Genomic DNA, 18261 nt, shown 5'->3' on the forward strand with positions numbered 1-18261 from the left:
CGGACCTGCACACCCATCTATTTATCTATTTGCCAATAAATCCTTCATATTTACTCATTCAACCACTTTTTCTTCAATTCAGTCACCTGTCCACCTACTCATCCTCCCACATATCCAATAATCCATCAAACCATGCGTCCACTCCCCCACCAGCCAGCTCCTTCATCCACTCGCTTACCTTTTGTTATCGGCAGCCTTTAGATGCTTAGGGCCTAGTTGGTTTCCAAGAATGCCTTTCAAAACAGTTCTGAGGTTTGTTCATAGATTCAAGCTTCTGGGATTCATTAGTCTGCCATAATTTTGTCTTCTTTGTTTCGATTCCATGTTTCTGTGCTGTAAAATGTTGTTCATTGGTTGCCTTGCTTGTTGATTCTTTTTCTTGTTAAATGACGCTTTGGTTGGTACATTTCCTGGTATAATCTTAAGAAAGAAACTGCAACTTCTGTGTGAGGATTAGCAATTAGTCAAAGGTAAACCTTTTTCCTGCGGACAAGAAAGATAGTAAATTACAGGACCGTTTGCTCCTGCAGAGAGAGAGAGAGAGATATGTAGATATATATAGATATATATAGATATATATAGATATATATATATATCCTACTGGCGGTCGCCAGTAGGTAGTTATAGTTAGGATTTTTTTCAATATTAAATCTCAAAATTCTATTTGGAATAACTTTGGCGCCGGTTGACGAATCTGCCTGAAAATTTCCTCAAAATGGCCTAGTCGAGCTCCGGTCCTTCCCTGAAAGTTTGGGGGGGATGCGTCAAGCGGGGGCCAAGATAAAAGGGGAGTCCCAAAACACGTTTTCCCCATGCTAATTTCCATAGGGCGGTCGACCTCACTTTTAGCCCGAACGGCTGAATGGATTTCCACCAAACTTGGCAAAATTGTAGGGACTGGTAGCCCGATGTGCCTTTGCTATGTCTCAAGATATGTGCTTCAGTGGATTTTGAGTAATTTAGGTTCAAAAAAATATATAAATCTATGGCAGCCCCCCGGTACGCGCTCCGGGCGCGCCACGCGACTTGCGCACGGAAAGCTGATTGGCTCTCGGGTGTCTGTAAACATTCGAAACAGTCCGGAGCGGCCGCCATCTTGTGTCTCGGTAAAATCGAGACATAAGAGGTGGAAAAATCATAGGGGAAATGACCATAAGGGGGCAGGGATAGACCCCCCTGACCCCCTAGGTTTGATGTGGGGCCGTAAAAGGGCCCAGCGGGGCAAAAAAACATTTTATTTTTTGATTTGCGCGGGGGGAGCGCCCGGTACGCGCACCGGGGAGCGTCCCATGGGGAAAAATGAATAATAGAGTTTTTAAAAAATGTAGCCTTTTTTTATAAATTGGAGGTAGTTCTAAAAAGAACTGTTTTTTTTCTTCTTTTTGTTGTTTTATATTTTTTTATTGTTTTTTGAACATTTTGTACTTTTTTTGGGTTTTCTGAACAGTTTCTTATTTTTTTGGGATTTTTCATGGGGAGAAACGAAAAAACAGGGAATTGAAAATGGCTCAACTGGAGCAAAAAAAAAGAAAAGAAATAATTAGGGTTTATTGGGGCATTTATGGTTGTCCCCAGCAAGGACGATGAGCTTTACGCTTTGTTCTCCGTAGGAGATGGTCTTCCCACAATATTTACAGATAATTCTGAAATCTGCAAATCGTGGCTGAATGCACGGCATCGTCTCACTTTCCTCTGGTGCAGACGGAGTGGGTTGCTTCATTTTTGAGGTGGTGCTTGTGGATTGGGGAGGGTTACTGGCCAGTTCCCTCATCTCTGCAGCAGAATAATTTATTGGATGCTTGCGCTGCATGTGGCGTATCATCGTGTTGTTTCCAAATTAATATTTCTTGTTCGGGTTTCCCCTGGAAAGTTCCACGCCACAGATTCTGCAAGTCACCTTTGCTGCATTTACTTTTTTCTTCCCCTGTGGGATAGAAAAAAACTCCCAAATAATGTTTGGTCTTGGCTGGTATGGGGTACTTTGTTCTTGAAGCCATCTTGAACTCCCCTCCTCCTCCTCCTCTTTCTCTTCTTGTTGTCCACCAATGATATCTTGAGGTGGTCCTCTTGGTGGTTGTGGTGGTGGTGCAGATGCACCAGCTGCTGCTACTACTGAAGCCATTATATTGATCAAAAAGGTACAGAGAGGTACAAACAGGTCTTCCTAAGTCAAAGGACAAAGTCAGAATAAGGAAAAAAGGTGGGGTCTTTCATCCTTTTGAGAAAAAAAAATGTATTGAACCAATGGAAAGTGTTATTTTTAGGTCACATGACCAGGGGCTTCATCATTATGAAACCAAAACTGTTATGAACCAATGAAAAGTGTTATTTTCAGGTCACATGACCCGATGCACTTACGCTACGCGCCCCGGGGCGCGTAAGCGCGTCGGACACCTACGTTGCGCGATCGTATTCGCTCGAGTGCTTCCGGGTGCGTTTACGCCGTGCGTATCACGCGGTCACGGCTACGCGATACGTCACGATCATGTTTTCGTTCGCGATATTGGCGCTTACGGGGCGCTCCTCGGTGCGCGCCCCGGGGCACTTCATAAAACTACGCTTTCCGGGGCGCTCACCGGGGCGCGCACCGGGAGAGCTCCAAGGCAAAAAAAATATATATATAAAAAAAACAAATTGGCAAAATTGTAGGGACTGGTAGCCCGATGTGCCTTTGCTATGTCTCAAGATATATGCTCAAGTGGTTTTTACGAAAATTAACTTTGAAAAAATATATATTGGGCTACATTGGGCTACAAATGTAGCCCAATGTAGCCCAAAGATGGCCACCAGAGACAAAAAAAAATGTAGCCCAAATATCAGCCAGATGTAGCCCAAATATAGCCCAATGACAGAATGTCACAGAGTGTTCTAAAGTACAACTAGAGCGCTAACAGTCTTACTTACAAACTGAGACTTATAGTTAGGGATTAACATTTAAAAAACCATTAAAATTCACTAAAAAAAACATAGGTTTCACACCAGTTATAGTTAGGAATTAGCATTTTAAAAACCTATGAAATTCACTGAAAAAACCATAGGTTTCACACCAGTTATAGTTAGCTGGAAATTTTACTGACATAAAACCATTGAAATTCCACGTTATAGTTAGTTGGACTCACTATAACTTGCGCGTGTAATGCACTGCTGATGATGTCACATATTACATCACTCATGACATGGTCAGTGACATCACTCATGACATCACTGATGACACCATCCTTGTGACAGAGTGACAGACCCCCTTTCAGTGTAATGTAACCCTAGAAACACATATTCAAAAATAGAAACTAAAATTTTCAAAAAAATAGAGATACCCATACCAGTTACAACAACCAATTCAGTAATACCACCATCTATATACACATCCACTCATTCACCAACAGTTCTATATAGTCACTAATACATATATTCACTCATCATATGTAGTGATAGACCTATACATCCTGTTACACACCGACAGTCATCCGAAAGTTACTCACACACATACTCACACATGCAAATAAACTATTGAACATCCATTTATTTGCATATACAGCTATACACCCACTACCACTTTACTTCTAAGGAAACTTACACATACTTACTCTGTAAAACAAACACTTATAGAAACACATACTTATTTAAACAGGAACTCTTACAATCTCTCACTCTCACATATACTCACATATATACATCAATACTCACATATACTAGATTAAAACATATGTCGTTACTGATAAAGACACTGGTGAGACAGTCATTCACTCACTAACACACACATATACACACTCATCCACCCATACAGTCCTGCACATATGTGGCTTCAAAACACATGCAAACCGTGAGTCAGTCATTGATGCATCTATGTGCTAAGTAATACCCCCACCAAACCATACAGACACTCATACTGATACTTAGAAAACATCTAATAACCCATATACACACATGTAGCTACTCACCAACCCATGCAGCCAATTATACCCAAAGTGAAACACTGATACATATATTTAAATATTTAAACATTACTCACTAATATATGTATTCACTAAGATACACTTAATAAGCCAGATAACCAATCAATTTTTTTTTTTTAAAACATCCTTTTAGACACTTATTTAAACATTTATTCTTCCATCGACCTTTACATATACATATATAAAACATATTTATTTTTCAGAAAGATACACATTCACTGGATGGTGTCATCAGTGATGTCATGAGTGATGTCACTGACCATGTCATGAGTGATGTAATATGTGACGTCATCAGCAGTGCATTACACACGCAAGTTATAGTGAGTCCAACTAACTATAACGTGGAATTTCAATGGTTTTATGTCAGTAAAATTTCCAGCTAACTATAACTGGTGTGAAACCTATGGTTTTTTCAGTGAATTTAATAGGTTTTTTAAATGCTAATTCCTAACTATAACTGGTGTGAAACCTATGGTTTTTTCAGTGAATATATGAATATATATATATATATATATATATATATATATATATATATATATATATATATATATATATATATATATATACTGTTCTAAACATGAACATCGAAGCATATCTTTGTTTTAGAAAGTTGCATCACATTTGTACTCACAGTTCCTTTATTAGGAACCCTAGTCCCATGACCTACTAATACTTCTTTGACTACTTTTTTCCTCTCTATGTGTAGGTGTCAAAGCCTGGCTTTCTTTCATTGGTGGCTCCGCTTCTCATCAGCCATGCCACAGGCTTGAGTCTATACTACCTCCCAGTGCTGGGTCAGGAGCTCGCCACAGACCACTTTCCAGTGTCTGAGTCAGAAGCTGTTGTCTTGATCTTCATCGCTATCTATGTTGCTGGACTTGCTCTTCCGCACAACACACGCAAGTATGCTTGAGACAGCAATGGAACCAGAACTAGCGGGATCGTAAATTAATAAAGACACGGGGGAGGAGGATATTAATGCGCTGTAGATGGGTCCTCCAAAAATGGTGATAGATTAAAGATAATATTGCGACTCTTGAGCAACCACGTTTTGTTACAGAGGGTTAAGGATAAAAATGACTAAATATTACAGTACTGTTTTTTGCGGTGTACATGGGAAATTATGGTTTGTTTTCATGTTTGTTGACTCCCACAATTAGCTTATTTGCTCCACTGTGGAGGGGACATGCTGGCATCTGAACAGAGGGCTTAGTGGGGCCAGAAAATCATCGAATCAATTATGACCGCCAGTCGAAAGATTACTCAGCCTGAAGCAATCGCGAGAAGTCCAGTCCTGTCAAAAAGAACAAAGGGCATCTTAAACTTCTAAAAGAAGCCCCACCCAGACAGTCAATTTGTTGACAGCCTCAAGAACTCTGCACCGGAGGCAGATCAATATGTGGGCATCTATAGTTTTGTTGGGTTAGGGCATAGAATTGACTGAGCCTGAAAACTTGTCTTGAGTAAGCTTTCACCATCTACATCTTAGCACAATCATGTATCGCCATTACTACCAATAACCAACCTGTACTCGCACATCATTCCCACTTATTTAACCCTCAACAGCCCTTTATGAGTCCATTTCACGATCTGCACAGCAAACACACTTGTACATCATCCTCATCAATGTATGCTATTTAGTGCTCGAATAAGCAGATATCGGTGACACAGTTATATGTAGTCTTTAGAAGTGTACTCACCGCCACCTCTACACACACTCTTAACATTATTTTCCCACGGTAGAATAGAGAGAACATTAACTGAACATTCTAAACTTGAAGAGACCCATAAATTCTAGGCCTGCCCACTTAAGGAATGCCCTGGAACTTGAAGCTTCTCACCAGTCTGTACACACTCAGCCCCACAAGCACCCATTTTCTACCTAATGTACAGACTCCCCACCTTCCCACTGCCAGCAAAACACTGGTAGGAGAAATTTCAGACTTCTTAACCACCAAATTCAAATCCCTGGTATGTTCTCAGGGATTTTATCTTGTGACTACACTCCCAATACCATGAAAATAGCTCTCCTCGACCAACATCTAGCAACACGTCTCCTATCCAGCCCACACTAAAGGCTACACAGTTGACGTCATTCTCACCTCCATGAAGACTTTCATCTGCTGTTGTCTAGAACCACTTGATTGGTTCGAAACCGCTGCATTCAGCAATCTTTCACCATGGCTGACCCTTTACCACCAGATGACAATGCTTATCCTGTACCAATCAAGAACAAAGGGGGAGGTGGAGGGGGGAACCAAGGAGCCGGTCATGATCCAGTGTCCTAACTCTTCAAGCATAATATACAAACAAACAAAGGGACACTGTTCCTAAGGCGGGGTGCAAAGTGTCACCCAAAACGCCCTTAAAGAAAAAGGAAAAGAGAAGAGGAACGGCCTAGGTATAATTGGGATCCCCTAGTGAGGAAGAAGAACAAGTCTTGCCTCCTGTTGCCCTCACACATCCAGAAGGCTGTCATGCTTCATAATCGGGCATTTGTTCCTCGTAGGGCCGGCTCTGCAATGCCCTACGGGTCCCCGAAGGGTCGCTTTATCCGAGATCTTTTAAGAGAAATGCCGGATGGTGCCTGCGGGTGTAGTACGACCTACTACAGGCATATCATGCCTGTTGGGGTAACTATACTCATGGGGTGCTATTTTATTATGGGCACTGCTCCCGTTTTATTTCTTCGCTTAGTAACCCCTGGACAGTTCTAGTCGCACTGTAGGCACTCTCCACCCTCTTTTTTTGGACCCACACACCCGCAAGCACCATCAGGCATTTCTCTTAAAAGATCTCTGATAAAGCGACCCTTCGGGGAACCTCAGGGCATTGCAGAGCCGGTCCTACGAGGAGCAAATGCCCGATGATGAAGCATTGCATCCTTCTGGATGTGTGAGGGCAACAGGAGGCAAGACTTTTTCCTCCTCCTCACTAGGGGATCCCTACTACACCTAGGACTCTCTTCTCTTTTCCTTTGTCTTTCTTTAGACACTGCTAAAGCCTCCCTCCGAACCAAAAGATCGGCCTCCTGCAGAGGACTTATTTCATCCAGACCCTGCACAAAAGACTCTAGCTAAAGACCCAATCACCGGGTAGCTAACTTAAGCTTCAAAAAAGCGACCACTGAATACACCAGCGCCAGCTCCTCATTCAAAGAAAAAGGACATGGCTACCTCGCCTTTAAGACTTCCTTCCCCTCCTCCTCCACATACACCATCACCACCTGTTCCCCTACCACAACATTCCCCTGCATTCTCTATCATACCAGACGATGACAATAGGGATGATAGCTCTGATGATATGGGACTAACATAGATGATCCATCTATTCCTCCAGGCTCACCTGACCCGTGGGATGATTATAACACCCCAGACGTCCCAAGTGTCCCTCAAGATGACATATACCCCTCAAGGCCTTCTCCACCAGAAGACACTATGGTTTTTAATCAGTTGTTACACAGAGCCGCGCAATATCATGGAGTAGATATGCATACAGACCCTGTTGATGAAGACTTTCTAATGGATACCTTTGATAATGCACCAAGCTCCTCATCCATTTTACCAATGCTTAAAGGAGTGATTAAGCATGCTCCTAAAGTCTTCAAGGACCCAGTCAGAACTCGGGTCATTAACCCTTGAATAGAGAAAAAGTATAAAGCTGCCCCTTCAGACCCAGCATATATTAAAGGTCCAGTACCACTAGACTTACTTGTAGTTTCCAACGCACGCAAGAGAGCAAACTCACAAACATCAGGTGAAGCTCGCCCACCAGATAAATAGTCTGAGCTACTTGACGCATCAGGGAAAAGAACTGCGTCGCAAGCAGCAAACATGTGGCGTATTGCCAATACACAAGCATTATTGGCCAGATATGACAGGGCACATTATGACGAATTAGAATCACTAATGCGACACCTCCCTGATAAATAAAAAGATAGAGCAAATGAGCTTATTTAAGAAGGGAAAAATATTACAAACGCCTCTATTCGGTGTGCACTTGATGCAGCGGACACCACCTCCAGGGCAGTTAACACCAGTGTTTTATTACGTAGACATGCCTGGCTACGCATACCAGGGTTCAAACTTGAAGTCCAAAGTGCTATACTTAATCAACCCTTCGATGAGCAACACTTATTCGGACCCAATGTAGATGTATCACTTGAAAAAATGAAAAAGGATACAGATACTTTAATTTCGCCGCTCATCTTACTGAGGCACCACCAGGGGATACTCTTCAGACACACCTCCTACCTCAGACAAAGCCCCTACACAATCCACCTATAGTAAGGGCTACCAAAGGGGAGGTTACAGGGGTAACAATAATAAAGGCGGAGGTAAAAACGACTATTCTTCCAAATCAGGTATGATAGGAGAATTTAATTTTTTAGAGAACAAAATGCGGGGGCCAGTCCCGCTCTGCCTTTTCCCCTGCCCAATGACTCCCCTTCCATTCCCCCGTCCCATTCCACTCCTGTCGGGGGAAGACTACAACAATACCTACCATCCTGGGAAAACATAACATCAGACGGGTTGGTGCTTCAAATAATTCAATCAGGTTACTGTCTAGAACTAACATCCACCCCCTCAAACATACCACCCAAGCAGCATCCAATGTCACAAGAACATTTAACACTGCTCAGACAGGAAGTAATATCCCTCCTGCAGAAAAATGCAATAGAAATAGTCCCAAAGCATCAGCAAAACAAAGGAGTATACTCCCTATATTTTCTAATCCCAAAGAAGGACGGATCTCTAAGACCTATCCTTGACCTCAGACCTCTAAACATTTACATTCAGTCGGATCATTTTCATATGGTCACACTCCAACAAGTCCTTCCACTCCTGTTACAAAACGACTTCCTTGTCACTCTAGAACTCAAGGACGCCTACTTCCACATTCCCATCCACACAGCGCACAGAAAATATCTCGGATTTCTGCTAGACGGGCAGCACTAAGAGTTCAAAGTGCTCCCATTCGGAGTCACAGCAGCGCCAAGGGTGTTTACCAAATGCCTAGCAGTAGTAGCAGCACACTTAAGACAACATATTCACGTATACCCATACCTAGACGACTGGCTCATAAAAGCCAGCTCATACAGCCAGTGTGTACAGCACACTCACGCTACTATTCAACTGCTTCACGACTTGGGATTCACAGTAAATCACTCCAAGTCACATCTGCAACCTTCACACATACAAAAATATCTAGGCGCTACAATAAACACCCAACTAACACTAGCCTATCCCTAACCAAACAGGATAACAAGTGTGCAAACTCTCCTAACAAAATTCAAACTGCAACACTCGCTTCCAGCTCGAGTGTTCATGCAGCTCATAGGAATGATGGCTTCTTGCATATTTATAGTACCTCACGCAAGACTGCAAATGCGTCCACTTCAAGAGTGTCTAGCATGCCAATGGAACCAGGCTTGTGGTCAATTAACAGACCTAGTGTTGGTAGACAGTCGGGCTCATCGCTCTCTGCAATGGTGGAGCACCAAAAACCTTTCAAAGGGCCGACCGTTCCTAGAGCCAGTTCCTCAGATAATCCTGACAGCGGACGCATCGCTCTCCGGCTGGGGAGCTCACCTACTGCATCACACCATGCAGGCAGGTGGACACCGCAACAAAGGTTACTCTACATCAACCACTTGGAGTTACTAGCTCTTTTTCTAACCCTAAAAGCATTCCAAAAATAAGTATCAGGCAAAGCTGTCTTAGTCCGCACAGACAATATAACAGCCATGTACTACATAAACAAACCAGGGGGAACACACTCTCTGCAGCTCTCTGTTAGCACAGCAGATATGGAGATGAGCTATACCACTAAAAATCTTGCTCTTAGCCCAACACGTTCCAGGAGTACAAAACACCATGGCAGATCTGCTAAGTAGACAAACACAGCAGATCCACGAGTGGGAACTTCATCCACAAGTTCTTCACCGTTCTTTCAAATGTGGGGACAACCTCAGATAGACCTCTTCACAACCCACGAAAACGCAAAATGCCCAAACTTTGCCGCCAGATATCCACACCCGCTGTCCAAAGACAATACAATATGGATGAACTGGTCTGAAAAATTTGCGTACGCTTTTCCTCCTCTCCCACTACTTCCGTTAGTGATACGCAAGCTACAGCAACATTCCCGAACACTCATTCTAGTAGCTCCAACTTGGGCCAGACAACTGTAGTACACCACTCTGCTGCAACGATCTGTGGTACCACACCAAAAACTGAGCATATCTCCACGTCTCTTAACACAGAACCATGGACAGATCAGACACCCGGACCCTGCTCAGCTCAACCTAGCGATCTGGCTCCTGAAGTCAGAGTTTGGTTACCTCAACCTTCCTCCAGAATGCATGAACGTTATTAAAGAAGCCAGACTTCCCACTACGAGAGCATGTTATGCTGCTAAGTGGAAACAATTTGAAATATACTGTCAAATCAACCACATAAATCCTTTAGATGTGTCTATTCAACACATCATAGGATACCTATTACACCTTCAAAAGTGTAATTTAGCTTACACGTCTATCAGACTACACCTTTCTGCCATTGCAGCATATTTACAAAATAGACAACATCTATCTCCGTTTTAGAGTACCTGCTATAAAAGCTTTCATGGAAGGACTCCAATGAATAATCCCTCCCAGAAGGCCACCTTCACCAGTGTGGAACTTAAACATTATTCTTACACAGTTAATGGGCCCTCCCTTTGAACCGTTACATAAATGCGAATTGCAATTCCTAACTTGGAAAGTAGCTTTCTTAGTAGCTATTACTTCTCTCTGAAAAGTCCGTGAACTACAAGCATTTACCATTCAAGATCCCTTTTTGCAAATGCATCATAACAAAGTGGTTCTACGCACTACTCCTAAATTCTTTCCAAAAGTCATTTCACCATTTCATCTAAATCAATCTGTTGAACTGCCCGTTTTATTCGCGCAGCCACAAACCGTTGCAGAAAGAGCTCTACACACCTTTGACGTACATTTTTTTTTACTGTACTACATCCAAAGGACTCAAACTTTTCGTAAAACAAAACAACTTTTTGTGTCTCTCACCACCACATAAAGGCAACCCCATAATCAAAATCGGGGATAGATAGGTGGATTGTTAAATACATACAAATATGTTACCAGAAAGCCAAACATAAGTTAACAATTCCTCCAAAAGCCCATTCTACAAGGAAACTAGGAGCTTCAATGGCATTCTTAGGGAACATTCCCCTACATGATATATGCAAAGCAGCTACATGGTCTACACCACACACATTCACAAAACATTATTGTGTAGAGGTGCAAACTAAACAACAAGCCACCGTGGGCCAGGCTGTACTAAAAACTCTGTTTCAAACTACTGCAACAGATACTGGTGGTCGCCGCTAGGTGTGGGTACTGCTATACGGTCTATGCACAGTGTGTAATCTGCAGCTCATATGCCTCAAACGGAAAATGCTACTTACCAGTATGCATCTGTTCTTGGCATGTAGAGCTGCAGAATTACACATGCCCACCCGCCTCCCCGGCTACGTGTATTTGTTCCATTATTATCTTAATTAGATACAAATCACATGGACATCACTACTTCTTGTACAGCTCCATCACTTCCCTAATGGCGAAAAACATTCTGAGGATGGAGCCGATGCCCATGCGCATTATCATCCAAAGGAGGAGTCACCTATCCTGTATCTGTTGATTCCTTTGCCCGCAGGGATGAGGTGAGGCTCGCTACTCTATTCTAATGCTTATGACTATTGATGAGGATCCCCTGGAAGAGAAGGATTAGTTACTTACCTGTAATCCTAGTTCTCTTCCAGGGGTATCCTCATCAAAGTCATAAGCAACCCTCCCGCCTCCCCGGGCAAAGGACTTTGTTTAGTAAGTAGGAGATGTTTTAACCTGTTATTACCATGGTTTGGTTTTCAGTCTCCGAAAAGAACTGACCTAACTGTAACCCCTGAGGCATGATGGGAAGCTAGGGGCAGAGGTGCCTTAAAGGCACGGCGTCAGTTTTAGTACATGCAGCTCCAAGTTAGCTTTTCAGTCTTTTTAGACTGGGTATTTGCAATGCAGCCTGGGAGCTGTATATGCTTACAGTGTGTTATAAGAATTTCTACTACTTTCTAAGCATTAAAACAGTTTCTAAACAAGCATTGGTGTTGTTTATCATGTTTTTAATGCAAATACACATGTATGGTGGAAATTCTTCACAGCATATTCCAGCTCTACTGTTTTATTTGGCTGCAATTGCTTATTTATATATATATATATATATATATATATATATATATATATATATATATATATATGTGTCTATATATATGTGGGGCACATATAATATATTGTTTCCGGGGTCCCGCGCATGGGCGGGAATATTCTAATGCTTATGACTTTGATGAGGGGATACCCCTGGAAGAGAACTAGGATTACAGGTAAGTAACTAATCCATCTTGTCAGGCCATGGGACTCTTACTGCTAAGCAGGCTTAAATGGCTGCAATGTTTTCATTTATTTCAAATTCCTATTTGCTAGGATCATTATAGATTTTATGTTCAAAGTTCCTACCTGCTCCCCGGGTACATACTGCTACAGTTTTCCAAAAGGATTTATTATCCCTGGCACTCTATCACAAACGTGACATATACCCTGTTGGCCTTATTACTAGTGCATCCTGATGCATTTGTGACTAGAGTCTATATCATCTCCTGATTCATAAAGGGCCAGAGATATGGTTCAGGAATCAGTATATTCTCTGCCAGAAAAATAAACTGGGCCCTATTTTGGGAGTTCAACACTAGACCTATCTGGAAATGTGAAAGGGAGTCAAATGTGGTATCATACATTCATGGGAAGGGCTGGGTGAGTTGCAGGGTAACCAGTTTACTCTGAAGAAGAGGCATCTTTGCCTCTTCTCTATCATTTCAGTGCTTGGTATTTTCCTTTCTACACCAACTGGACTGTGGGAATCTTTTCAATCCTATGCCCGTTCGGCTCCTTAAGGAGTCCTTCATGGAAATCCTCCAATATCCAGGGTCTTGTACAACTCTGCTTTGGATCTGAACAGATGGTCTTTGCAGTGGAAATCTAACTCCTCCCTAAAAAAAAGGGCAGGTGAGTGCCCTTTCCCAGTAAGGGTCTCTACAGCAAAGCTTTCTCCAAGAGTATAGACTTATACTCAAGCCGAGTAGAACTGTAACCCAGCAGTGGTGCACCTCCTGGCAGCATGTCTGCTGCAAACTGGTGCAAGGATGAAATACTGGTTAAAGGGGACTAGTATAAAGCCTTTCTTCAAGAAGAGAACTGGGAGCCTAAACCCATGAAGTAAGTGTAATTTTGTTTTAAATCCAATGTTTTTCGCAAATCTTGTAAAAGTGAATCTTCTCATTGGCCTTTTGCAGCCTTCCGAAAAAGAGTTTGAGGTCAATCTAGTTTGAATTGATTAAGGTATAAATGCGGATTGCACTTAGATGGAATTCAGCTGAAGGCAACAGCCAACAACACGAGAGTGCTTAGTAGAGTTTCACTTGAGCGTGCAGAGCTTACCCTGCACAACTGTAGTAGAGAAAGTGGATAGAAGCCTCTGGCACCCAGCTAGTACGACTAGTTTCAGGAGAAGTTCCTTAGTACCACCATGATCAAAGGACAGCCTGCATGGAGAGAGCCCAGGTGTGTGCCCATCCGTAATGTTCTATGTTACTGCGAAAAATAAACACGTCTCATACACAAACATAGACAACTAATCTATTTATGGGAGATAATTCACACATTTACAGACAAACCAAAGGCAGTCTTCTACCATATTTTAATGTGCCATGCCTCTGGACTTGAAACTGGCTGCTACCTCACCAGTAACCTCAGCCTGGGAAGAGTGAGACACAGCCATCTTCACTCAGATTAAAATTTCATTTACGATGACCCTCTTTCAGGAGAGCAAAGACCTACTAACCAACAAATGAGTAAAGGTGGATTATCTGGAGTGTTCTCTGGGATTGTCTAGTTTGTTGGTGGAAAAATATAGGAAAGACCTGTTCTGTGTCCCCTGTTATTGTTCAGCTCCATCTTTGCCATTGCCTTCATGCTTCACCTTTCACTATGTTCTGTATTTCTTCCCTAGGTTTCTGGCTGGTGCAGGAACAGATCGAGGATGGATGACTTTGAAGCTGATTTCCTTGTTGTACCTTGCAGTTCAACTTGGATGCATCTCCCTCATTAACTTCTCACTGGGATTTGTATTGGCCGTTACCTTGGTTCCTGTGGCAGCTGTTGTCCAACCAGTAGGGCCCAAGTAAGTTCACTTCTTCACGCCTATTAGGAACATGGTTCTAGAATTTGCAACGGGCCAAAGTGGTGCTTGATTTGACTTGATTGACGGATGTTTACAAGTCTCCAGTTTGAGGTGATCGCGGTATAACTGCAAAGCAGTTGTAATGGCTTGATATGGGAGGGAAGGGTACCATTCCATCCACCCCTACTTTTCCTCTCACTTTAAATTAGATGTGGAAGTTCAGTCTGTGGATGGCTGCTCTGCACGTTAGTAAAGTGAGATTCACTTTCATGAGGGATGGCGAGATTAATTTCTGTCTCCCCTTAGCATTAATGTATGAGTTGGTCTGCTAGAAGAGATAAAAAATGTGGGCTTCCTCATCTGCTGACCTGCCATTCTTACAGGATTTTGTTCCATTTCCGTCCACTAACCTGTGTGTTTGTTTCGCTGGCAGGTTGCTGTATGCTTTGCTTCTGATCCTGGTCACACCAGCCGTCACCTTGTTCTTCTGCATCTTCCTGTATCAGGAGCTCATTGAATTCCCTATCACGGTGCTCGAGTGCTGGCAGCTCTTCCTACAGGCCCTGGCCGGAGGCATGCTGGATCACTACCTCTATGGCTCCATCATCTTCCCCTTCATAGCCCTCTTCGTTTATCCCTGTTGGATCCAGCTATGGAATGTTGTCTTCTGGAAATGAGGGGCCACAATGGCATGAAGAACATTTCTTGCTGCAGGTGGCGGTATTACGACCTCAGGTGTTAAAACCAGCCAAGGAGAAGTGAGAAGGACAAAGGCATGTTTCTCAGGAGCCAGTTTACTTCTTATGTTGGCTGTTTTCTTAATTTCTTCAGGGTTTCCTTGGGAGAGAAGGGCAAGCTGTTCGCCCTGAATATGAATAAGAATTGAGGAGAGGGTTAAAAAGCAAAAGCAAAGAAGCTTGGCCATTTCCAAAGGATTCCAAAACACTTTAAAGAAAGAATGTTTCAGCACTACAATGAAGCAAATAGGAAATAAGGAATCTGACATGGAATGCACTATGAACGTAAGCTGGTGGATGCATGAGGCTGGGTTTGTGCTAGCCCACATATGAACTATTAGAAGTTTGAGTTTTTATAAATAAAAAAAAAGGAATATGGCTGTTTGAGGGGGTAAGCCCTATCTCCTGCCAATAGTGGTATGAATTGGACACTTTTCACTGGACCACTTAGCAGAGAAGTGTGAAAGAGCCATAAGAAGTTCGTGTTTGATAGGGTAACTGAGTGTCCGGAACAACCATGATGTTAGGTGTCTTAAATCTGTTATGTCAACATGTAAAAGACATGATGATGATGCTGCTGTGCTTGGTTTGTCCAAGTATACGCTGCCTCTTTGCAGTATTCCAGAGTGGTGCACTTATCTTTGAGACTGGCGTATAACCCAAGACTCATAGCTCACCGTTGTCCCAAGGCTTATAAAACATGAATTTCTCATTTTTACAGCATGTTAATCAAAACCTCAGTTATTTTCTCTGCAGCAGCACACATCCATATGCAAATAAAGGTGTGTATCTCTCCCAGATGATCATTGATGTTAGTGGCAGATATATACCTAGTTTTTCAATTTTTCTTTGTGTGCAGTGTCATGTAACTGGTATTCTTTTGTTGGCATGGGGCTTCTCAGCTATGCCCTTGTTGCAGGGATTCTGCGCGAACACAGAACTATGTGTAGGATTATGGGACCATGGTATATAGGGACTGAGCTTCCTACCACCTTAGTACCCATGAGCCCGGGACCGACTAGCTATAGTGTCTCTTGCCCTCCTACTCACTCACAGAGTAACAAGTGATTAGACACCCCAGAACATAACACTCCTGACTAAGGAATCGCGGTTGCAAGACACACCCTTTCGCTCACTCTCTTTTACTAGTCCACAATAAGATCTGACAGAGACACAAAGAAGTTTAAATATTATTTTAACTAACGTGCCCTAATATGCAGTATACGTGCCACAATAAGCATAAAAATGCATAACACAAATACAGTCGGCCTAGCATGTAGTCCGTAAATCATAAAAGGAGCTGTCACTGTAAAAGATAGCTTAGCCTAACCTCCCTCCCATTGTATAGAAGCAGGATGATTATATATTAGAAGGTCTCTCTGTGTTATATGCGGACCCCGTACCTCAGCCTATAGATGGTAGATCTACATCATAGGTGCTGTCATGCTCTTCTCCCTGGAAAGGTCCCTCTCCAAGTGTTCGCTACCTATCCGTGTATTCTAATAAGACCAAAGTACGTATTCCCAAACAGCTGCATCTATATGTTTTGTCTAGGAGCTAGGGCCTGACCAGAACGGAATAACAAGGGGCATGTTGTTCGACCTTGGTTTCATTGTTCAGACTAAATCCCAGGAACCTCCAGAGCGTGAAAACAGTGGTATGTTCTTGGTTGAAAATTTCAAGAGGCTTTTCCAAATTAAACCAGTGTAGTACCGTGCGCAAAGCCGCAGGCAGTCTGTAGCCTGCTCATTCTAACTTGGAGAAGACGACAATGTATCATGGGCTATATGACACCCTCCCTTGTTCAGGATGTTATCCCTGGACTAACGTAGAAGTTCGAGGTAAGCAGAACCAAAGCACCTAATTCAAAGGCCAAGTAGCAATGCGAGTCCAAAGAAAAAAGTATTTGGTAGGTAACAAAATATCCAATTACAGCATATCATCTGGGGCAAAAACCTCACAGGAGGCGCTGTGCCTAGGCACAGGAACTCGACTCGGCTGCTGTCCCTAGTGAAGAATCGTATACAAGGTGCCTACCCATGGAACAGTTATGGTTATGGACACGAATGGACCCATCAACAGTTCATAAGCCAGGGGAGCGTGTGACGTAGTGGATAGGCAGACGTCCAGGGCCCATTGAAAAGGGCACTGGATGCAGTAGATCAGTTTGCATGCAGGTAAAGTAGGCATAATGGAAGGTCAGCCAATAGTAGATTTCAAAAGCTTCCAATGACATTAAACCAAAAAGCTGCCGCATCTGATCATGGTACAGCTGCAATTGTTCCTGGCTTGGCAGTACCACAGATTGAGCAGCCATTGCGGATCAGCAAAAGAAGTACAAGAATGCCACAAACTAGGAGGAGTAGTAGGGGAAATCCTCCGAATATGCTGCAAAGAAAAGAATGAATAAAAGCAGGAATTACTCCAAAAATAGTCTGAAAAGATGTTACAAGGCCAAATCCGACAACTTTAAAAAAGTGGTCCAGGCCAGTTGTATCACACATTAAAGGTTTGGTGAATTAATTCTCCGAAGTGTAGTGGGAGATTCGTGTTTAGCAGTGACTGAATTTCACTTGATGTTCTTGCCACCTGCAATTCGGAGGTCTCATGATCTGACGCGAGAGCACTTGTTGAAACAATAACACTTTGAGTCTGCTTAGCTTATTGAAATCTGTTTTCAAAGTTGGAATGGAAGGCCACAGAAAACGGTCTACACTCCCATGTGGTGGGGCGAGGGGGACAGGATGTTGCTGCAACAAGTAACTTGTTGTGAAACTGTTACTATATTCAGGATCTCTGCCCGTAAGCAGCAGCAGTTCTGATTGTTGAGAATGAGGGAATTGCCATTGGAAAGCAAAGTGAGAGTTGGAATAACAGCAGGAACCGGGGTTCCTTTAAAAGAACAAGCCAAGTTAGGGTCCAAAACGTTGCAGGCACTGTGAAGTTTTACTCGCGTACACACAAGGAAGTGGCCGACTGTTGAGTCACAATCCTCCCCTGTAAGGAAAACATCCTTTTCTGCACTCTGGCAACGGAATGCGAATGGTAAGGACCACACTTCATTAATGTAACTGCTCCCAAGTGGTTCATATCTATCTAAAGGATAGTGTTTTATGCCCGCTGGAAAAGTAAAATGGGCAAAGAAATAACACCATGTAATAACCACACCGCTGAAGCTGTTTCCGCTACAGGAAATGGTAATTGTTCAAGTGTTTCAATATGTAACGTAGTGTATGTTGCGTCTTGCAGAGACATCAGTTTCAGTTTTTCTGTCAAATT

General features: G+C 42.8%; 1 protein-coding gene across 1 annotated transcript in view; it reads left to right on the forward strand.

Annotated features, from left to right (window-relative positions):
- The window catches only part of GPAA1 (glycosylphosphatidylinositol anchor attachment 1), a 106831-nt gene extending 91051 nt beyond the window's left edge, over positions 1-15780 (forward strand). The window contains exons 11-13 of the mRNA XM_086966426.1: positions 4660-4856; positions 14075-14245; positions 14679-15780. Coding sequence (XP_086822552.1) covers positions 4660-4856; positions 14075-14245; positions 14679-14922 — 612 coding nt within the window. The 3' untranslated portion in view covers positions 14923-15780. The remainder of the gene's footprint in view (positions 1-4659; positions 4857-14074; positions 14246-14678) is intronic.
- Positions 15781-18261: the final 2481 nt, after the last annotated feature.

Source organism: Lissotriton vulgaris, chromosome 4_1, assembly GCF_964263255.1.
Source record: "Lissotriton vulgaris chromosome 4_1, aLisVul1.2, whole genome shotgun sequence".
In the NCBI taxonomy this organism is placed as follows: Eukaryota; Metazoa; Chordata; class Amphibia; order Caudata; family Salamandridae; genus Lissotriton; species Lissotriton vulgaris.